At 43.0% G+C, this 23,678-nt stretch overlaps 1 protein-coding gene and 2 long non-coding RNA genes across 4 annotated transcripts in view; 2 read left to right on the forward strand and 1 right to left on the reverse strand.

Annotated features, from left to right (window-relative positions):
- Nucleotides 1–23,678, forward strand: part of Gatb (glutamyl-tRNA amidotransferase subunit B) — an 83,150-nt gene that overhangs the window by 19,756 nt on the left and 39,716 nt on the right. For both annotated transcript variants that reach the window (XM_031374232.1, XM_031374233.1), the window contains exons 3-6: nt 11,718–11,831; nt 14,265–14,463; nt 14,901–15,023; nt 21,412–21,525. In XM_031374232.1, coding sequence (XP_031230092.1) covers nt 11,718–11,831; nt 14,265–14,463; nt 14,901–15,023; nt 21,412–21,525 — 550 coding nt within the window. The remainder of the gene's footprint in view (nt 1–11,717; nt 11,832–14,264; nt 14,464–14,900; nt 15,024–21,411; nt 21,526–23,678) is intronic.
- On the reverse strand, nt 1,698–8,975 carry LOC116093064. Its single transcript, XR_004119610.1, has 4 exons — nt 8,873–8,975; nt 8,081–8,145; nt 6,437–6,551; nt 1,698–1,989 (listed from the first exon to the last, which is right to left on the reverse strand). It is a non-coding gene; the product is annotated as an uncharacterized LOC116093064 (long non-coding RNA).
- On the forward strand, nt 8,991–9,710 carry LOC116093065. The gene is made up of 2 exons (XR_004119611.1): nt 8,991–9,134; nt 9,496–9,710. It is a non-coding gene; the product is annotated as an uncharacterized LOC116093065 (long non-coding RNA).

Here is a 23,678-nt window from a genome sequence, read left to right on the forward strand (position 1 = left end):
GCTTATACTGCAGAAGAATCCGTTTGTGCTGCGTTTTTCCTGCCGGCGGGACATAGCGCGCAGCACTTCCTCAGAGTGCATGCCTTCTCATTGTATGGGAGAACCTGCATCTACCAACAGATTATCATGTGGCTAGAGTGGCTGTGTGCCACTCACCCAGAGGAGCTCCTAACAGCTCCATCCTGAAGATTCAGACATGGAACCTGTGATGGACATGCTGCTTCTCCACAGCCAGTCCACATGTGACCAGTTCAGTTTTCCTCACCACTTGTCATAACAATGTCTCTTTGGGGAACAAAAGGGTATAGTATAGAAAGGCCTTGTATTTGGGGACAGGGGACAAGGGAATGGAGGCTACCTGAGCTCTTGATGAATGTGAGCATGTGGCTGTTTTAGTTTCTGTCATATCTGCAAGGAGCTGTGAGACATTTGAGGTGGGTTCTGTAGAATTCTTTGTTCATGTCACAGTTATGTAGTTGTGGTCTGTCTGAGGCCTCTGGACAGGCCTTTCTATGGTGAACAGTTAGGAGCCTTCAGCTCCATGTCTAGTACTTAGGAGCAGGGGAAGGTCCGACTGCCTGCTATATTATGACATCTTGGGGAATGTTTTCCCTCATCTTTTTTTAGAGTCTTGGCAAAGCTAGGAAGTCATTTTGCCTTGGCATCTAGAGATGACAAACGTGGGCTGGATGATTCTGGCAGAGTTAGGTCCTCAGCCTGTGCTCCTCAAAGAGCATTCTGTTCCTCATGGTAGAGAGTTCTTGCTACTGAGCTTGTTGCCTCTCAGCCTTCCACATCCAGCCACATCTTCGGAGAAGACTCAAGCTGGCAGGAACAATAGGTAGAAATGAAAAGACACTAGTGTTTCCGGGAGCCTTAAAATGTTCCATTCTAAATTTTGATGTTTGAATCTCCATTCCCAGGAGATTGAAGCAAGAATCATAATCAAGGATCCTTTTCTCTCATGCCCTGCAGCCTCCTTATGAGACCCAGACAAGTGAGAATCTGTGGTTGTCAGACTCACATGCCACCACAGTGATCAAGATGAGGGGCAGCAACCCCACTTGGTAGGTGAGGCAGCTGAGGATTTAACCAGTGATATAGGGAGGCCAGCAACCTACCTAAAAGTACGGGTGAGAGGTGCCTTGCTGCCAGGCTTAGTGTAAAGCAGCAGGCTGCACTGCCTTCTGCAGTATTTGCTAATTGTTCACTTCCATCAAAATATAAGCTGGGACTTTTTCTTTACAGCTATTGTAAACCTTTAGAATGCCTGTAGCCATCCACCACCTTTGTTTGTTTACCACAGTCAGCTAGCTGGCCTGTTAGTTCTTACTCCCTTCCATCTTTACATCTGTGCAGAGAAATTCATATTTCTGAAAGCACCTCCTGGATTCTCACGTGGCACATAGATTTTATTTGATATTATTATAGTATTTGATATTATTATAGTATTCTTAGCTTTTCATCATTAAAATATAAATACTTTCACTTTATCATGGCCAATGTGATGGGGGTACTAATACCTTCCACTCTCCTGAAATAACTTAGATGGCACAGTAACCTAAGTAATAGTTAAACCTAAAATTTCACCTAACCCCTTTCTTTCAGAAAAGCACAGATTGGAAAGTGTACACACATACTTACCCAGCCAGGCAACAGAATGCAAGTATCAGTAGAAAATAAGTTCACTTATAACATTTAGGGAAGGTAAATGTATTTTCTTTCTTTTTTTAAAAAGATGTTTTGTTTTACTTATGTATATGTTCTTTTGTATTGTATGAATATGTTCACAAGAGTACAGGTGCCCCCGGAGGCCAGAGGCATCTGGGTGGGGGCAGGGAAGCAGGCTACCAGTGCTGTTTGGAGGGAGGGTGTCTCTTTACATTGTTATCAGGAACAGAATTCAGGTCCTCTGCAAGAGCAGTACACACTCTTAATGGTTGAGCCAGCTTTCCAACTCTGTGTGTCTTCAACTAAAAAAAGATATAACTGATAAGGTAGAGAGGGGGTGGGGATAGGGGTAGGGTTAATCCAACTGTATATGCAAGAATAAGTATTAGATAAAATATGTTTTAACAGCATTTTTATATTCTTAAAATACACATGGCTACTTATATGTAGCATTTTTATGTTCTATATAGATGCTATAGAATTCTCTGTTCACAGACATTTTTGCTCCATTTTACTGAGGGTTGCACCATACTTCATCGGCTATATAGGGGTCTCAAAATATCCTATAACTTAATTGAATCTATGACATAGAAAGATTTAGGTCAGTACAGTTAGTATATAGGATGCTTTCATTTCTGAAACTTATTTTTAGCAACAGTGTGTAGAAGCTGCAGATGTCCTTGTGATGTACAAACAGCCTTACCTCCCCACTCTGTGTCCTCCTCTGTTCTGTGTAGGAGTCTAATCACACCTCACCATGCCTCACCCCTACATTTTTATTTAGAAATTTTTCACATTCATAGAAAAACTGAATAGAACAGTACAGAGAAATTCTCCTTGCCCCTAGGCTGCCACTCTTAGCTTAGGCATTTGAGAATAAGTTACAGGTAACATAGGACTTTATTTCTAAATATTTCAGCATCTATCATCCGAGAACAACAACAACAAAAAAATTCTCATATATGGATTCCTGTTAATGTCACACTTGAAAAACTAACCTTGACATACTGTCATTATTTGGCACAGTTCTTATTCAAGTGTATCTTTTGCTTTCCCATTCCAGAGTCTAGTCAAAGATTGTATATTGTCTTTGGTTGTCATATTTCTATAATTGTGTTTTTTTTCTTTCTCTCTCCCCTCTTTACTTTGCCTTCTTTCATTTTTTCTTCAGAAATTCATATTTTAAAAAGACATGTCCAGGCCAGTTATTTTAACTTATCATGTACTGTTGAAGTGTTTATAATTAGTGTAGATTGTTGCCCACTGAGAGCTTGATATGTATGTACACACACACACACACATCTTGGCCACTGGGAGCTTCGTATGTGTGCACACACACACACATTTTACCCACTGGGAGCTTGGTATGTATGTGTACACACACACACACACACACACACACACACACATCTTGGCCACTGGGAGCTTCGTATGTGTGCACACACACATTTTGCTTTCCTTTTAAGTGTCCATGAGCTTGTGTCTCCCCAGGAAGCATCTGGAAAGATGTTAGACTCTTCCAGTGCCTCACTTCTCAGGACACCACTGGGCTAACAGTTGAGGTGTAGTTTTGGATAGGAAAGGGTGTCTCTGTGTGTGTGTGTGTGTGTGTGTGTGTGTGTGTGTGTGTGTGTGTGTTAGCCACAGGCTATTGTCCCCTCAGCTCCTTACTCATGATAATAGTGAGTATCCAGCTTCTTCTTTTTATTTTGAGTTTAGCTGGTTCAAGCCTGTTGTTTCTTTCTCAGACATAATCAAATCTTTTAGCTTTATACTGATCTAATCTGTGTATGGAAGAAAGCAAATTTTGACTTGAATCTTTAGGACATGTCACTCCTCAGATCAGAATTTCTTATCACCCTCTGGCTATGCTTGAAGTTTTGGCAATGTGACATAGTCAGTCATTCTGCGCACTCCCTCTAGGTGTAGAGTCTGATTTGTAAACTTGAGGACAAGTCAGAAAAGTTAATATTTTGTGTGGGGCCACATCTGAAGTGAGGAGGTTTGCACATTTAAGCCTTTTTCCATGTAAATACTCTTTAAAAGTTTAAGTTAGGATAATGAGAAAGACAAATATTAAGAAATTAAATAGGGAGAAATATTTCTACATTGAAGATTTTGGCCCCATCTCAACGTTTATCAAAAAGGACAGTTTATTTTTATTTTTAATTTGGCTGGTTGGCTGGTTTTGTCATTCCCCCTTGAATCTTAATCTCTTTGTGCCTTTTCTTCATGAGCTCACTGAATTTTAAGAGCAGCTACTAACTTAGAAGATAGGAGATGGTAGATGTGTGGCCACAGTTGGGCAGTGTGGGAGAAAGCGGGAACACATGTTCAACTTGTTAGAAATGCATTTCCTTGAGAATGGGAGCTTTCTCCAGCCACAGGCGAGCATACAGTGTGCAAGGAAATGAAGCTTCACCACAGCCACAGCAAGTGAAGCACTGGGCACTTCCCAGTGCACACAAGAAGCATGCTCATCTGTTCTGCTGGAGACAGCATGGAGAGCATACAAGAGGTGCTGGTTATGGCTTAAGGGGAAATAGTGTGTGACACAGTGTATGATTGTGACACAGTTACACCTTGCTGTGGGTTGTGAAGTCAAGCTAATGGGTCTCTGGAGCTGTCTGAACTTTTTCCAGTTAGATTCCCTGGGTATCCTTGAAAAGCTTGCAAGCAAAGGATCCTCCTGATGCACACATTGCCTTTATTAATACCCCCTTCCTGAGACCAGGAAGTAACCATTTCCAGTTATCTGGCAATGTCTTTCATCTTGCTGTATGGTACAGTCTTGCAAAATAAAGATTCTTCTCTTAGCAGATAAGGAAACAGACCTGGAGAGGTCAGGTAACGTGAAAAGGTCATAGAGCAATAGCACAGTGATAGCGAGATTCAGACTCAGGTCAGTCTGACTCAGTTTGCCGTGTCTCAAGGCTTTGTAAAAGTCAGCTTTGAGATTGGGGTCATTGTCAGTGGGTAGTACCAGATAGTAACTGCTGAGGACCTGAGAAAACAGGAAGAAACCAGTTACCCTGTACACCCAGTTTTGTGTTTTACTGGTTGCCAGTCACTCTCTGACTTTCACATCTAACTGGGATAACTGGCCAAGAATGAGACTAAACCAACAACTTCCAATGCTAACGTGAAAGCAAAATAACCAGGTAGTGTTGTGAGAGAACTCTTATTTTTATTTATTTTTATTATTAAATTTATTTATTCTCTTTACAGCCCACTATTAACCCTTCCTCTCTTCCCAGTACTTCCTCATATTTTTATTTCTTTTAAACCCAAGTGGGGGCCATCTCCCCATTTGGCCTTAGGATTGCTTAAATCCCTGGGGTTAACCTCAGACTTCAGTATTTTGTAACCCAGGAAAAAGCAGGAGAGTCTGCTCCAATGCCTACAATCAGGCTTGCTGGCAGTGATGTGAGCTGGCTGTGTGCTGCCTGAGCTTGCTAGTTGGCAGAGATGGCAGAAAAAAATAAGGCTTCTGGTACTTTAGATCAAAGCACTGTTCTTACCCTCATCTTGACAACCTGTGAGGGGCGGAGCTAGTACAAGATGGCTGGGAATACAGGGGGCATGGAATAGGCCATAGGAACTCCTGATCACACAGTCATCTTCCACAGGAGTGCTTGCCTGTGTGATGAATATGGGGTTTTCTACCTTGCTTAGAGAGGGTCTTAAATAGAGAGGGTTTTCTCCTTCCCTGTGCTGACATGAAGAACAAATATAAGCCTTATGGGTATCAATGTATATATCCAAAGATGACCATTCCAATCAGTACTTCTAGTGGTCAGATTCCCAATTAACTCTCTTTATCACCAAGTGATAGGTTATTAAGTTTACTTATGGTAGCAGGGAGCTCTTGTATTAATTGTATTAACTTTCTTCACTGAGTGGCTGGTTAGTGAGTTTACTTATGGTAATAGGGAGCTCTTGTATTGGTTTAGGGCTTGGTAAAAGAGCTCAGCAATGAGGACAAGTGCTATCTGTACGGATCAGGGAGTTCACACTTTTGAGACAAATTTATGGTTAGCAATAATGGCCCATTTTACTGCCTTGTTTTTACTTAATAAATTTTAATTACTTTCTCTCCATAAATTAAAACATTTACCGTGCTATATCCTAATTATTAGATTTGTCATCTATAGTGTAAATTTCACAGAATTGCCATCTAGGCTTTTAGGGAGATATCACTTTATAGTTTTTATTTTAATAATTCAGTAGCTGGATTTTTGGTGGAGACACAGTCATGCTGTGTTGCCTCAACTTTCAAAGGATGTACTGATGGTACTCATTGGATTATGTGTGTCATAGCATCATGGGTTGACCAGGTAAAGGCATAGTAGGACTGCCAGTGGAATGGTGTGAGTTGTCAACTTTGAAAGATGTGCATTTTTCCTTTGAAATGCACTCAATCTACTTTCCAAGATGGTCCTAGAAATAGTTTTAATGAACTATATTTATAATTAATATAATTTCCCATAAAAATGCTCAAATCCTAGATAATTAATTTGAGTAGGTTGCAAACCTTCCTTCTGTCAATTTGAGTTCATTCAGTTCAAGCCAGGTGGTGGAGCCGCATATGTTCCTTATAAAATAGTAGCAGTTCACCATTCCTGCCTTCCAGTATGAGAAAAAGGAGCCTATAGAATTTTTAGTTTTATGTTGGCTGAATGAACTCAAGAGTAGAGCACTTTATCATTATTTATTTATCAAAAGAAAAAGTTATAGGAGTGGATGGAGAAGTATATGTGCTTACTGTTACATTTGAAGCCTGCGTCCAGATGATGCCTGCCATTCCCCTGATCTTCCTGGTGCAGAGTTAGGGCCATGCCTGTTGGCTCTTAGCTGGCTTTGACCAACAGGATGCTTTGCTGAAAATAGCAGTTAAGAGGAGGGAAACAATGGGTGTTTTTCTTTCCTTTTCTGCCTTTGCCACTACCCCCCCTGCTGCGTGTGTGTGTGTGTGTGTGTGTGTGTGTGTGTGTGTGTGTGTTGTGGAATCTTTTTTTATGTGACTGCAGCTCTCTAGCTCCTAAGATACAGATCCATCAAGTTCCCAGTATTCTGTAGTACCCGCAGCTTTCCTCTCTGTCCCTGCAGCCCTAGGATAGAGCTAACTTGTTGCTGTGGGGAGCTCCTCCTAGTTGCCTCAGTGTGCCCTCTTTGACACCTCCACCCTTCTGTTGTCTGTGTAATGAAATCTTTGCTCTTAATTTGTTTTCTTTTACATGCTAAGAGTACTTTCCTTTTCCTGACTGATACATTTCTAGAATAGCTTTGCTTTTATCTCATAGCTATCGTCACTGGGATGTTGATAAAGGGAATGTTAAATTATTCATCATCTTAGCTAATGTTTAATCAGTTTGGTATTATATTTAGATGATGGGGTAAAAGAAGAACCAAGCAGAATGATACGATTGTCCCCTAAGAATTCAGCCTATGAAGGGTGCTGCTCCGAGGGCTATGGGAGCCAAGGAGTGTTTGTATTGGAGTAATGATGGGAAAGAGCTCACACATCCAAGGGTCTTATTGGAGGCAGCAGTTTCTACAGAGGAACACATTAGTATGAATGAAGAGTGTTGAGCAGGTATAATGGACTGAGAGGGCCAAAGGATAGTTCAGTTGGATCATTTAGGGACCAAAGAGTCTCTGAGCACTTGGTTATCGGAGCAGTAAAGCAGAGGAAGTATCTGAACACACTGATTCTAACAAAGGCTACTCTTGGAGGGGAGCGTAGCATAGGAGGAGACCTTAAGGGCAGGCTCTCACTAGGTCAAGGGGCAGAGGCCTTGGTGGAGAAGGGTGAGGTTTGCCTGGAATCCTGGATTCCCAGAAGATGCAGGAGGGAGATGAGGATGTATTGAGGAATTTGGTGATTATTTTACATGTGCCTGGCAGTGCATCAGGTGAAGTTTGTTGAACTCAGGGAGCAGGACTTGCGTGCTTAAGTAAGCTAAGTGAATTCCACACTAGAAGACCTTTTGCCATATTGGGATCACAGCCTTTCCTTGGAGGTCCCAAGTATGACTCTGGGTTGCTTATTCTGCCCTAGGAGTTGGGTATGTTTATTTTAGGGTATAAAAAAATTATGATTGCAGTGCTGCTCGTGTTTTACAGTCAAGCCAAATCAATGGGCCTAATAGAGTCAGATCCCTGTTTACCACCCACCACTCTTGATCTCCTTTTCTAGACTCACAGATCCTCACAGTCTCTCCTTTAGTCGTGAAATTTGATGACTACCCATCCACTGTATATTTCATGCCCCACTCTGGCTATCATAGCTTCCTTTTCTTCTGATGAAGAATCAACTTATCCTAGCTGAGAAGTCTAGTATGAGTTCTGTGTCCCAAGTCTACCAGTGGGACATTCTCTGCTAATTCATAAAAATCCACAGGCCTACCTGTCAGCAAAACTCCACATGCCAAAGACTGTATACTGAGTCTTTCAGAAAGTTGGACGTAGCATCTGTGGAGCCAAGCATTTGGAAACAGATCTATAGAGCTAGAAGCTGGTAAGAAATAAAATATCAGAGGCAACGGCTACCTTAAGTGGCCTATAATGGGTTTTCTGAGGTGCTTTTCTGAGATTGTGGCAAATGTAGTTTTAAGAGCTAAAACTAACTCACTGTACTCTTTGAAGATTCAGAGTCAAGGTAGTAGTTACAAGTCTGAGCTCTGTAGTCCCACTGCTTGTCCTGGTTCTGTGTGCACCGAATTACCTCATCTTGATGCTTCCCTTCAGTACCCATTACAAGACAGAACATGACAGTATCTACCTTCAGATACTAGGATGACAACATGACAAATGGACATTCATGCCTCCTGACATACCCCCAGTGCACAGTAAATGCTTGCTGTGGGACATACCTGACACCAAAGGGGAATCTCTGAAGGCTCAGCTTAGAAAGGTGTTTGTATGAATACTGGGGATTTTTTACTTACTTCTACTTAAGAGTTGGTAGGGCTAATCCTATAATCTTTATAGTCACTGAAATTAATTGTTGTCACTGAAAGAAAACTCTGGAACATGCTTTGGTACAAGTTGGTTGTTTGCATTCTCAGGCTACTCCTCTGGTCATGTCATGTATTCATTTTTGTCACTTAGGGAAGTTCCAGAAACAAGTTCAAAGGCTAGAGGGTGGCAGGTACACTTTGAAAGAGCCATCACTGCCTCTGTGAAACTCTGTTGTTACCTTCATCTTCATTTGAGTTCTCTATACATGAATTGAGCACCACTTTTCAGTTTCTGGCAGAGAGTCCAGAGATGGAGGGCTGAACAGAGTTCCCATTCTCATGAAATTTGTGGCTATATAGAGCTACATGGAACAGATTTGAACCATTGTGATGCAAGCACAAATGGAGCACAGTTGAAGCATAGGAAGGATAGTAACCATGTTACAGAGTAGCGACATCTCAGCAAGATCTTGCAGGGCATGTAAGAGTGGGCATGTGCAGGTTTGTATAGGAGAACTGACCCAGAAATGAAGGCAGGGCAGGGCATAGGAAGGCATGAGGTTGAAGATGTAGGAAAGAGCTAGAACATGTCTTGTGTTATGGGGATGTTTAGACTATAGAAAGACCTTAGGTAACAAAATGTGACAAGATACATTTTTAACAGCATCACCCTGGTGATGCAATATAGGTTTGAAAAAGGCAGGGTTGTCTCATCCCCACAGGTTGATCAAGGGCAGGAACAGGGACAAAGTCCTATTTATCTCTGTGTCCCTGATGTTCAGTACATTATAGACACTCAGGAAATATTTTGGAATGAAGACAGCTCAAGTTGAATTTTTTTCATTTTTTGCTCTATCCTCAGAACATGCTGACCTGGCCTTCCATCTGTCACGAGCAGCTTGACTAAGATCATCATAAATTCTTTTTTCTTGGCATTCTTTTAGCTGGTACTCTGTTTACTAGCCCTCTGTGCAACTGTAGTGCCATGACGATTGATGGTTATAATTCTGACCCTGAAGCACTTCAAGGCTCCTAAATCATCAGAAAAAGATTAAAGTATATTCAATATCACTCTAATGTTTGTGTGTTTTACTGCAGTCTTATTCTTTGGAAATTGATGGCTTATAAAGTGCCTGTGTACTTGATAAGTACATAGTGAGAATCTGTGGTCACCCACAACTGCAGACTCTCTCCTAGTACCAGAACAGGCAACTTTACTGTATATGGTCAGAACAGAATGACCTGTGTTTACTCCTTGCCTAGAGGAGAAAGCATGCTGGGCCCAAATGTAAGAGGAAGCAGATTGGAAAACCAGTGGAAGGCAGCCAGCAAATCAGATGTAGACCAGAGAGGTGGAGACTGTACTAGCAGACAGACTGTGCCCTAGCCTCAGAGCACAGCTCAGGGCTGGGGCTCCAGAATTATTATAGCTTGTGTGTCTTGACCCCTGTCACCAGGCTCAGATGGGGCAGAGCTCTCCCCAGCTCAATTAGTATTGCAATAACAACAGTTCCATGAGATGTCAAACACTGGCAAGTGAAAGCACCGATAATTAGATCATCCTGGTCCCTATGCTCATCTTTCCTTGAAAGTCATTATTATTAGAGCTGATAATAGTAAGAGACCCAGGGTGAAGACCTTGGAATGCTGGGAGATGGCTCCATTGGCAACTTTCTTCTTTCTTAGAAAGAAGGGTATGATGTCGTCTCTGAGGGAATTTGTTTGTGTTTCCTTTGGGAGCTTGTATTTTACCATCATTAGAGATCCATCTATACTTTGTTACACAGTTTACTTCCAAGTCTGTCTGACCAGTCAGTTCTCATCTTCTCAGCTGAGAAAGCCAGTCCTCGCCTGAGCCATGGGGATCCAGCTGCCACCCAGGCAAGGGCATGCTGGCTTCAGAGCTGGCTTCACTTATCACCAGGTTCCTTAGTCGAGTCTCTCAGGCCTCTTTAGAGGGGCTTAGTTTTTCTGTATCCTAAATACTGGGGTAGTACTAATTTCCTTCTTTCTAGGGCTGCTTTAAGGGCTGAAGTAAAATAGTTACTGTGAAAGCTCACTGTAAAGCATCACCTAAACTAACCTGGTAGATATAAATATTGTATCATATGTTAAATATGTTACAGAGAAATGTTAACTATACCAGAGAATACCACGGATCTTCCATTAGAGTGCAGAACTCTATCTCATCTCCCAGGTTCAATAGCCTCACAGGTCCTCCCAGATTGCAGTGGGTTATTAATAAGCCATTGAGTCCCTATGGGGGTAGGTAGCTGTCCTAGGTATTACTTGGTTTGCAAGGTATACATCACCTTTTTGGAAAACTGAGGCAGTTTATCTGTAGCTGTCCAGAGTAGAAGTGGAGCGTGAACACGGTTCCAAAACTTAGCTGTCTCCTTCACTGTATTACCACTAACTATCTAGGCTGTAACCTCCAGAGTTGTCCCCACCCTTGGCACTGGGATAGCAGCTAGTTGTCTCTTGGGTCTAGTGGAACCTAAGAGCTCCAGGAGCCCTGCCGAGCCCAGAGCACAAAGCACTGAGGACACAGATACCAGGATGTCTAAGGGAGGTAGCCAGGCCTGGAAGACAGTGTCCCAGCCCCTGACAAAACAGCTGTGGTTATTTGGTTCTTACAAGTTTGTTCTTTTTTTTCTGCCAGTGAGACCATACCATCAGCCTCTTGGATCTCCTCTGTCCCTCTCACATCACACTTCACCACAGCAGGATCCTTCTCTCACAGACCACTGCTTCACATAGATACTGAGTAGCTCCTGATTCTGTTTGCAGACAGAGGAAGAGGGGATTCAGTCTATGTAGTAACTGCTCTACTGAGCATTTTGAAACTCCTCTCTGATGCCGTGTACAGGAAGGTTCCTGGGATGACAACTTATTAAATGCCTATGGGACCCCCCCTGCTGCACGCATGTTCCTTAATAGTTTTCTGATTCTCAAAGCTGACCATACAGAGAAACAGATAATTCCTGTTGAAGGGCCCAGTTGAAAATCAGGGATGGTATCAGATAGGAGCAAAGCATCTGTTTGGCCTGTGGTTCTAAAAGAAGTTGTGTGGTGTTTGTGAAGGTTCTCAACAGGCGGTGTGTGGAAGCCGCAGTGATGACTGGCCTGGCCCTGAACTGCCGCATAAACAAGAAGTCCTTGTTTGACAGGAAGCACTACTTCTACGCAGACCTTCCCGTAAGTATGCTATGTGATCCGCACTTACAAGTTCTCAGCACTGGGGGCCTGCCTTGGGAGATGGAAGCAAAGGCCAGGGGATGCCCCACTCCTGTTTTCCATCAGCCCTCTGTCCATCGCAGCAGGGAGTTCTGGCCAGCCCTAATGAAGGCAGAGGCCCCCTGGTGTTTCCTAGATTAGATGTGATTGTCCTGACTGCTGACTCCTTGCTTACTCCTGTGCTTCTGTTGGTTCACTCTTAATTGAACAGGGCCCAGGAGAGGCCAGTGCTATCAGGTTCTCTCAGCCATGGTGTTTGGTGCTAATTGCCTGTTAGGACAAAGGCTAGCCCTGTGGCTGACGCTGCTCTTAGTTCCCACTGTCACAGCAAATACTGGAAGAATGTGCCTCTTTTATGTAGACTTCCTAATAAAAAGGAGACACTGTCGTCTCCCAAGGAGCAAGTAACTAGACAGTAATAGGCAGAAGAGTGAGCTGAAAAGAGCACAAACAAATAGCTGAGCAGCAAACTAATATTTACCTGCTTGCCCCCCAAATTTAGGAAGGTTCTTTCTTAAAGTGGTGTCAGTATGAGTAAGAGCCAAAACTGAAATGTTGAATGGGTTTCTGAAAATAGTGTGTCATTTAATTAGATGTTCTGATAGCTGAGTATGATTTATTAAAAAACAATAGCAATAAACATTTCCACACTTCCATCTCCTGGAATTGAAGATTGGAAGAATTGGGGTTTGGCAGTGAGGACATAAGTGGACATAAATAAAAAGGAGAGCAAGTAGGAGCCTGGAGCTCCCTCATAGCCCCCACTTCACAAGCTCTGCTGTATAAAATCAAAAGAAATGTTTAATTTTTCAGTACTAAGGATGCAACCTAGGGCACTGCACATGCTAGATGACACTCTACCACCTGACTCACATACCACACTGGAAATGTTTTCATTGTAGTGTGTTCTTCCTGGACTGGGCAGCTCAGCGGATCCAGAACAGATGGTTATGATATTGCACAGGACACGTTTATGCTACAGTGCATTTGTTGTTTATCTGAAACTCAGATTTAGCAAGGTGCCCTAGTGTTTTTCTGGACCAGAATTCAAGTTTATACATGAAGACTTCTATCTGAGCATAGATAGGGATTTAGCCTTCTGTACAGTTCCCCAGGTGTGATCCCAGGGCACCCAGTGTCAACATTTCCCAGAGCCTTGTTAGGATTATACATTTTCCAACCTTGCTGCAGTCCTCCTGCATCAGAAACCTTGAGGGTGGTTTTAAGCATGCTGTGTTTTGGCATGTCCACTCAATTGTCTGAGGATGTAGAAGTTTTAAAATCTTTCACTAGCCTGCTAGGGAGAGGTAGACTTGGGTTGTGTGGCCTAGGGATCTCCTGTATCTGTGCGTGGCTTTAGGCCACACCCTTGCGCCCCTCTTGCCTGTACTAGGTGGCCTGAGGGATTGAATGAGGGCAGCAGTGTCCAGCAAGTACTGAGGATGCTTTAGCCGTTATTATCTCCAGTCTTTCCATTACTCGGTATTCTCAGCATGTGTCGAAAGTAATTCTTCTTTTCCATTTAGAGCCGTGGTTCTCAACCTTCCTAATAGTGAGATCCTTTAATACAGTTCCTCATGTTGTCGTGACCCCCCAACCATAAAATTGTTTTCATTACTACTTCATAACTGTAGTTTCGTTATTGTTGTAAATTGTAATATAAATATCTGCGTTTTCCACTAGTCTTCGGCGACCCCTGTGAAAGGGCTGTTCATCCTCTAAAGGGGTTGTGACTTAAGTTGAGAACCACTGATTTAGAAGGAGGGACCAGCATCCTCACAGCAGCTATCAGTTAGTTCATGCTCTACGCTATCCATTAGCCAAGTGTACTCACATCACAGTACACTCTGACCAGAGGAGCAGGGAAGGACAGTTGGCATGATTGCCTACCTGTAAGAGCAGAACAAGCTAAATGTAGTGGCAGTAGCTATAGGCCATGCTGCTAGTGGATGGCTAACTGCTTAGCCAGCATTCCCCAATAAGGGGCTCAGCAGGAGTCTGGTGATGAGATGCAGAGTTTAGGCTAATGAGCTAAATGAAAACAATAAATTCTTCTCTTAGGGGCTTCTGACAGTGAGGTTATTGTTATTCCCCAAAATGGGACTGCAGCAAGCAAGGTAGGATTTGTGTTGCTAATTGCATCATTATTAGGGGCGAGAGACTTTGGGTGGGTAAAGGGGTAATGGGAAAAGCCAGAAGAAGACAAGTTAATTATGCCAGCAATGTATAAAGTATGGTTTTTTGTTTTTTGTTTTTTGTTTTTTTTTGTCTCCTTGTTTCTCCTGTTATTTGGGTCTGTTTCAAGTAAACCTTTTTGATAGGAAACTAAAAGTGAAGTGAATCCCAGCTTTCAGTTCTGGACAAGTGACTAAATCCATGTTTGTTTGCGAGCAGGCTGGCTACCAGATCACCCAGCAGAGGCTCCCGATTGCTGCCAGTGGACTCTTGACCTACAGTATCCTTCTAGGGAAGAAACACAGTCAGGTGACCACCAAGACAGTGAGGATCAAGCAGATCCAGCTGGAGCAGGACAGTGGCAAAAGCCTCCATGACGACCTGAGGTCACAGACACTGATTGATTTGAACAGAGCCGGTAGGCTGGGTCTGCCCTCTTCTTCCAGCCCTCTCTGCTCCAGGGTCGTAGGCATTCACTTCCCTTCTAGACTTTTCTCAAGCTACTTGAGAAAGCAGACACAGGAGCCTGACTGACAGAGATCAAAATCTCCATGTTAGTATTGGCAGAGCTGATGGGCGTGCACAGCCTGAGCCATGCTCACTGCTAGGCTTGCCAGTTACTCAGCCCTGAATCAGACAGACCTACCTGCCCTGTCACGGCCCACAGCTGGATGTCCTTAAGCAGACATTGAAAGAAAGGAAAAAATTCAAAATCGACAAGTTTCACAAGGGGGAAGAAGGGGTGGGTCTGCTTTGAGGGTCCTGCATTAATGCCAGGTTTTCCCAAGATTTCCTAACTCCTTAGCTGATGAGTCTGTCAAGCCCACACCAGGCTGACCCACCTCTCTTTGGTAGGAGTTGGCCTTCTTGAAGTGGTCCTGGAGCCTGACCTGTGCTGTGGAGAAGAGGCAGCCCTAGCTGTCAGGGAACTGCAGCTGATCCTTCAAGCCCTGGGCACCAGCCAAGCCAACATGGCAGGTAGAAGCTGTGTGAACAGTGTCCCTGCTCCACAGCATCCCCTTTACTTCTGGCACATTCAGCATTTAGCCTATTTCACCCCTTTTTTTCCCCTCATAGAATTCCTCTTGGGCTCCTTTCATGAGCTCCAAACCAAAAATAGACACAAACAACATTGCATACATATTGAACCAGAGAGTGTGAGATAAGATTTACCTTCTCCCAGCTTGCTCCATGAGAAGTGTGGAGATCATGAGGTGTGTTCAGTTCAGACCTTTCAGAAAAGGACATTGATGATGAATACTTCTTATTTTGTGAGTTCTGTACACATAGCCAGTTGCTGTTTTGGGAAGATGTATTTCTCATCTTTTGTAAAATGTTCATCCATCTTGAGCCATAATCTACCCTGATTTGATGATTCCACATTATACATACATAGGTATGTGGAAATAGTAAGATATCAAACTGTATCTCATTCATTTGTACAATTAAAACACCTTTAAGCCCAGCACCCAGGATGCAGAGGCAGGTGGATCTCTGTGAGTGCAAAGCCAGCCTGGTCTACAGAGAGAGCTGAGGCCAATGAAGACCAAACAGTGAGACCCTATCTCAAGAAACAACAGTAACCCAATATATTATTTTAAAACTTGAGTAAAAATTTTTTATGTATGCACAGGTAAAGCCAGTTTATTGGCTCTGAAATAAAGTTGTGATTGCACAGGCCTAGATACAGCTCAGTAGATTACACAGACCTAGTAGATACAGCGCATGCTTACCTGGCATGTGTGAGGCCTAGGCTCAATTCCCAGCACTGCAAAAAGACAAAGATTATATCAAACTGCCTTGATCTTTAAGTTCAAGCAGAGAGACATTGTTCTCCTGGGTCTGGAGTGTGATGAAATTAGATTATATACATGAGTGTATATAACAAATATTACTTAAAGTAAATCATAGGTCTGCTGACTTCTGTCTCTTCATGACAACTTTGTCATAGGCCTTGCTCAGTGTTGCTTTGCCTTCCCTTAAATCTTAAATCCCTGAGAGGGAATGTCTTCCATGTTTTCCCCCCATTTTCCCTTTTCAGAGACTGTAAAACCTCCCACCATGCTTGGGCCCCTTCCTAACAGAATACAAGCTCTGCATTTGTAGTCTTGTTTCTATAGCATGCACATTACAGTGGCCACAGTGGGCACTTAGTAAGTGTCATTAATGACAATGTCCATCTGCCTGCTGGCACTTAGTACTATGGGCATCCTTATCACATCACATATGTTTGCATGTTACAGAGGACCTTCTGAAGTTTTAGTGCCATACTTGTCACATAGAACATCTTACAAATGATAAATTATAACTTCAAGAGTTTTAGCACAAGTGAGACCTGAAGACCAAGCTCACGTCTTTGCCCTCATCTTTAAACTAAAGACCCCATGAGTCTGAGTGGCATAAAGGTTAGACATGTGGGAATGAGGAAATTCTCTACTTTCACTTATCACTCATGCTTCTGTGTTGTCTACAGAATGTAAATGAAATATGAGCAGGTTGGATGATTAGCCGTTAATGCACTAAGTGTTTATTCTGTATCATGTGTTTACCTCCTGCAAACCTATAAAATAGGCCACTTGTTAGCTGAGGAAGAGTCCCATCTGGGTCCTAATGAATAGGGAAGCCATAATGGCAAGAACACCTGAGCTGAGGGAGAGTCCTAACAAGAGGGACGCCACAGTGGCAAGAGCTTACTTGAGTCAATGGCAGCAGCAGGTCATTAAACCTCATTTGTTGGGACTCTGTCTGCACTCTTTTCTTTTCAACACAAATCCACAGCTTTGCTCCCAGGACAGCAGCCAAGAAGCTCAAGTGCTTTGAAGCATCGAGGGCTGCCTGGAGGCTTCAAGATCTGATGTCCGGGCCATTAGCCTTTGTTGAGCCTAAATGCCTTTGTTCATTGTTTGCATCCCACCACTGTTGTATCAACACTGGAGGCTGCACTTGGAACTGAAGGCTGTCTTGAAGAGGTGCCCCTGGAGACCAGTACACTTAGTGCTTATGGACTGAGTGTGAACTGCTCTGGGTTCTACTTAGCAGGTTCCTGGTAGTTTTGCTGATGAGTATGGACCCCGTAGCCCAGTGTCTGAGTCATTTCTTTCTCATGTTCAGCATGTTGCTGCTGTTAAAAGAGATCCGTAAAGCAGTGTGTTGGTCCAGATGTGAATGAAAGCAGACCTACTAAGTATTCCAGCACTAATACTATTTACTAGTTGGAATGTTTAGTATGTGCTTATTAAAAGTTTATCCTGTAACTTAAAAAATATAACATTTCTGGGAGATGGTGATATGCCTGTTTACAAGTAAAGAGACCGAGGCTAAGAGTCTAAGACTCATTAGAAGTGTCTGCACTGCAACTGAGCCCAAGTGTGCATCCTTTCTTTATAAATGGTATCGGTCTTCCCAGTGGCAGCCAGCTGTGTCCTGCTGCTGTAGATACCCGCATAAGAGAAGTAGGAGTGAAGCTTGCATGTGGACGAGAGCAGGGGCCTGAGTTAGGGCCCAGCCTGTGGTTTTTAGCACTTTTAAAAGTCACTCTCCAGTAGCTGTGTGGTCAGAAGAAAGAAACAAGAGAAAAAGAAGCCAGGAATCAGAACTGGGGTTCTGGTAGGGAGACAGTTTGAAATGCCGCAGGAATGCCCAAGTGCCTTTGTTGTTAGCACTATAGAGAATGGATGTACTGGTGGCTGTAAAGCTGCAGACCTGACAAAGGCCTTCAGCAACAGTAGTGAGTAGGGCTGCTTCTATAGTGTCTCCACTTACTTGGACGAATATGTTTTGAGTTACGTTCAGTAAAATTTGGTCACTTTTGGCTGGGGATGTAGTTCAGTAGACATGTAGCCTTTGACTAGCATGTGTGAGCCTAGGTTCTGTCCTAGCACTGGAGATTAGTCAGCAGCCAGAATGACTCCACAGACCTCCCCATCCAAGCCACAGACCCCCACTGATTGCAGAAACCAGTTTCTATCCCAGTTTTTTATTCTTGTTGTGCAATGTGTTTAAAAAGAAGAATGGGGCTGCTCCATCACTGAGCTCAGTGGTGTAGTGTGTAGTTTAACTGTTACAAATATCCACTTGGAGAAGATAGAAATTGAGCTTGATGACATCCTTACACAGGAGTGAAGCCCCCCTCAGTGGGACAGAATGCACAGAACTAAACCTCACTGGTAAGGCTTTCATGCACTTGAGGTAATCTGACTTAATTTGTTTAAAAGGCATTTTTGTCTTCACAAGGCAGAGTATCTTTTGTTAATGTCTGATACTATATCTGGATCCAGGCTGTCGAACTCTCTTTGAACACGGCAGGATACTAAGTGATTCTTCTCAGACATTTATGTAGTGTGGTATTCTCTGGGAAAGACTAAAATTCATGCCTTTATTTCTCTTCCAAATTAGAATTCTAAGTCATGAAAGACAGTGTCATCTTTAAAAGCGAGTAGTAATTCAGGGTCCCTTGAGGGTTTTTTTTTTTTTTTTTTTTTTTAAACTTTCTCCCAAGCATTGAGGTTTGGTCATGCAGAGCTCAGTATACTTGGGCGGTTTTCCTTTGCACTTAATGGGCCTTTCATGTAATTCCAATTGTAGATTAGTTCTAGTCGGACAGAATTGTAGAACTTACCTGAAAACTACTGTGAGACAGAAACCAGTCAGTTGCTTACTGCTCAGGAGATCACCAGTGTGTTGGGATTCATCATTCAGTGGGGTTTAATTCATTGGATAATAACAGTGGGTCAGACCTAGCTCTAGATTCTGGAAAAAGCCTTCACTATGCTGTGAAAATCTTACCCTCACCTGGAATACATCAACAAGCAAAACAAGACTAATTATGATCATTGTTTTAAAGAAATAAATGACTCTAAGTGCCATAATAACTTGGAAAGTGGCAATATTGCTTTTATAGGCCACTCAGCAGAATTGATGCTTAGGTAAGAACTAAAGAATGCTTCAAGGCCCTAGCCAGCCTAGAACTAGGTGATGAGCTTCCAGGAGATAGCTAAGCCAAAGAGTCTGGCCTGAAAAAGAGGTCACAAAATACCACAAGGTTACCAAGGTGAAAGGTAAGTAGAAAACAGTTTGACAGAATTCAGAAGTGTGGATCCTCATGCGATGTGGGAATCATGGAAAGATTCAAGGGAGAGAAAGACCTAGTTTCATTTACATTTTAGAAGCTACTATAGCTCCTACGGAAAGTAGATTTCAAGTCAACACTGCTTCACAGCAATGGTGGCAGAGATGGTGGAGAGGTGGCCAGATTCAAGACAGTTCTTAGGACAACATAATTGCAGGCTGGTATGGAAGATCAGAGGGAAAAAGCAAAGATGGCTTCAGGAAGTTTGAAGAGATAGGGCTAGCTGAGATAGGAAATTAAGGACAGGACAAGAATTTCTTTGCAAAACAGCAAGTCAGGATTTGGAAATTGGAATACCTGTAAGGCCTGAAGAAGGGCTCAGAGGAGAAGTCTGCCCACAGAGACTCAGGCGTCATGAGCTCACAGATGATATTTAGAAACTGTATGCCACTCTGGAGAGCACATGAGTAAAGAAGAAGATCCTGTTTTCACAGGAAAGGAGACACAAGCAAAGTAAATGGAAGTTGAGTGTTCAGGAAAATCACAATAGCATTAAGCCACCTACACTGATGTAGGATGATGCTTCAAGAAGGAAGGAAACCAGGAAATCCTGGCTCACAGGAGGATTGTGAGTTGGAGACCAGCTTGTGTTGTATAGCAAATTTGAGTCTATCCTCAGCTATGTAATAAGGCTCCACCTCGAAAGACAGAGGGGAAAAAATGAAGGATTAATTTAATATGTCACAGTAAGGTGAGAACAGAATGTGTCTTTGTCCATTGGCTTTGGCACCAGGGAGGTTGTAGCACCCCTGACAAATGGCATCTTCAGAGATCTGGGGACAGGAACTAGTCTGCAGTGGGTTAGGATGAACCTTCTTAATGGGGTAAGAGAATGAAGACAGTGTGGGCACTAAATTGTTAGAGAGGATTTGCCTAGAGGGAGAGCAGAGAAATGGCTCATGACTGATGGCGTGAAAATTGGGCTCATGGGAATAGGTTTTGAGGCTTCTGTTTGTTTTCTTAATGAGAAATAAACACTGTTACATGTACACATACCAGAGAGAATGCCGAGAAAGATTCATAAGCTGTGTGGAAGAGAGTACTAGTAAGGTCCATGACCTTGGAAGGCAAGAAGGGACTGTCCTTGGAGGGCAAGAAGTGATTGAAAATTGGGGCTTTTTCATTCTGGTCTTAAGAAAGAGGTTAATTGATAATAGGTATGACTGCTCTTTTATGTGGCTTAGATTTCTTGTATTCTGAATAGCTTCACAGGGAGGTCCTGTAGAGGGAAGGACACTTACATGTAGTCTTAGATGTTGAGCCTAAGGGGAGGCAGAGAAGGATAGTAACACAGAAGCTAAATATGAGGTGCACATCTGTAATCTTTTTTTTCTTAAAGATTTATTTTATTTATTTATTTTATGTGGATGAGTACACTGTAGCTGTACAGATGGCCATAAGCCATCATGTGTGTGGCTGCTGGGAATTGAACTCAGGACCTCTGCCAGCTCGCTCTAGCCCCACTCGCTCTAGCGTAATTCACTGTAGCTGTCTTCAGAAGCACCAGAGGAAGGCATCAGATCTCATTACGGGTGGTTGTGAACCACCATATGGTTGCTGGGATCCGAACTCAGGACCTTCGGAAGAGCAGTCAGTGCTCTTACCCGCTGAGCCACCTCGCCAGCCCACATCTGTAATCTTAATACTCCCTCCATCCCACTACACAGACTCTGCTTCAGCAAATCCTCCTGATAACCAGGGAGGCTTCAGATGAGTTTATGGAAGGAAACTCATTACAGTGCCTGAGAAGGGGAAAGAAACAGGTCAGGTTTCAGCTCCTGCCCTTGAGCTGTAAATACTTAAAGACTGTCTTATAAATCTCCTAAAAACACATAGAGATTCCTCCTTCACTGGAGAGCAATAGGGGGTTTCACATAATCAGTTTTGAGGCTTCTCCCAAACCTAGTTTAGATACTTTGAAAGTAACTGTAAAGTAGAACTTCAGAGAGCCTTTAGTTTTAATAACCTTATTGTCATTTAGCACACAGATACTAGATAGATTCTTTCAGCTGGTGCATCCAAAATGTCTGTGTATGCACAAGAACACGCTTATTTACACAGAGCTCTGACTGGCCTCGAGTGGACAGTTAAGTTCTCTGAAGCTAGAGTGTTCTAACTAGACAGAAAATCAAGATAGATACTACTTGCATTGGCATCTGCCCACCTAACAAACCATATTGCTTCAAAGAATTTCTACAGTTTTTTGTTTGTTTGTTTATTTGTTTGTTTCCCTTCCAGAGGGTCAGCTGAGAGTGGACGCCAATATATCTGTACATCACCCCGGGGAACCACTGGGTGTCCGGACAGAAGTAAAGAATCTCAACAGCCTCCGATTCCTGGCCAGAGCCATAGGTGAGTATCAGCTTGGACACCTGTGCATGTGTCACCTCTTGTTTGTAGTGTGTGACAGTGCCTATGGCTCCTGTAGCAGCCTCTGGTTTTCACAGTCGTGGACCAGGTAGTGTCCTGTTGGACCTGCCTCCACTCACACCTGCAGCTCTGAAAACTGTCAGGTCAGCAGAAGCAAAGAGCTGAGATGACCTCACTCACATGGGTCCCTATAACTTGAGGCCTCTCCATCCACGTGGTCTTTTGTCTTTACTTTGTGTGGTCCAGATCTTTTTTTGCCAGTAGATGATTTCAGGAAGGTATAGGCAGAAGCCACAAAGTTCACTTGAGTCCTAAACCCTGGAATTCCACTCACACAGTGTCACTTCTGATACATTTTTATTTCAAGGCATCTTAAATTTAGACCAGATCCATGGAAGGAATAGAATCCACCTGCTTTGAGAGGATTTACAAATTATGGTGGCTGCGTACTACCATATATCATTCGCTTTATGAAGTCAAGTTCATTCATTAGACTGAGTGTGTGTGGTCTTTTTGGTTAATGCTTTTCTCATTTTTACCATTTTCAGCTAATAGATTGCATGTGCCTTTACAGTCACAGTTGGTTTCCTGGAGCACACAGTGGGGATTTCACTGATGACAGATGTATGATAATAGCTTCCATAGAGCAGGCTAGCTCTAGGGGCAGTTCCACAGAAGCTAGAGACTGAGTCTGAGAGGAGAGCATCTCAGAAGACTCAAAGTTAGGCTTTAAAGCCAAAGGGGAGGATGTGACTTAAGAGTGAATCCTGTCAGGTACACCGAGAGCAAGCCTGCTGAAGGGGCTATGGTCACCTTACTGCAGCCAAGATGTGTAGAAGGCGCTGGTTCTCAGAAGGGGGTTGTTCTTGTCTGTGTAAACTCATGTGTCCCAAACCCAAAATGATAATCAGTTTTAATAAAAGCGCTTGGAGGGACATATATTTAGAGAAAATTAAAGTGGTTCAAGGGGTAACTCATGGGGCAATGGGATAAGAGTCAAGATTGAGTGTCTCTGAAAGGGGACACAGTCAACCTTCTAAAATCATCAAAGGGGTGAGAGAAGGCTCATGCTAAGGCTTGTTGTGAAGGACTTTCAGTCAAGAGGAATGAAGTGTGCTTTCACCCTAGAAATACAGTGTTCAGGACTGTGTTGATCTAAAAGATGGTAACAATGACCCAACAACAGACAGGCAGAATTTATGACTTGTCTGCAATGGGATACAGAGGAGCCCTTGGTATTTTTTAGCTATCCCTAACCTCTTTTTGTTGTATAAGTGCCCTCTGGAGCAACAGTCAGAATTCTACCTATGTTCAAATAGCCTAGCAGAACCAAAGCTTTGGCACCATGGGTTTAAGTCTCCAAGCCTGCAATTTTCCCACAAGGTTTTTGCAAACCCTGTTGGACCTTTTAGCCATAGTCTCATGTCAATCAAGGAGAACACTCAGATGAGAGGAGGAATACAAATGGACCAGTCTGATGCATTTTAGCAGCTCAGATTAAAGGGCTGAGATTTGAGCAAGGACAAGGGGTGGAAAGTTGGGGAAGGCTTACTTTCTCAAGGGAGCTTAGCAGTTGCACTTTGATTATGTTTGGCTGCATTGATAGGAAAATAAAGTGAAAACTCTGTATTCTATCAGAAGTGTTCATACATTTTTACCCATATTTTGTGTGTAGTTCTGGAGGTTAGCAGGCCTATCTGCTGGTTTTGTTGTAAGATTTGGAGAACCGAGTCTTATGTCAAGGATTCCCACTCACAAAAATACAGAGGCAGAGAACAATGCAATGAGCATGAGGGTTTTAATGATTCAGTATACTGGGTCGTCTAGCATTCAGGCAAAGGCGACCCCTAAGAACGAAAGCCCACACTTTTTTTCTCTTTCTCTTTATTTTTATTAGTTATTTACATGTCATATGGTTTCTCCTTTCCCAGTTTCCCCTCCAAAAAACAAACAAACAAACAAAAACATCAAGAACAAACCCCTGTTGCCTCCCCCCTCCCCATGCTTGCGACCCCACCCTCTCCCACTTATTGGCCCTGGCATTCCCCTACACTGGGGAACCTTCAGAGGGCCAAGGGCCTCTCCTCCCATTGATGATCGACTTTGCAATCCTCTACTATACACATGCTGCCAGA

This window comes from Mastomys coucha, unplaced genomic scaffold (assembly GCF_008632895.1).
Source record: "Mastomys coucha isolate ucsf_1 unplaced genomic scaffold, UCSF_Mcou_1 pScaffold16, whole genome shotgun sequence".
Classification (NCBI taxonomy): domain Eukaryota; kingdom Metazoa; phylum Chordata; class Mammalia; order Rodentia; family Muridae; genus Mastomys; species Mastomys coucha.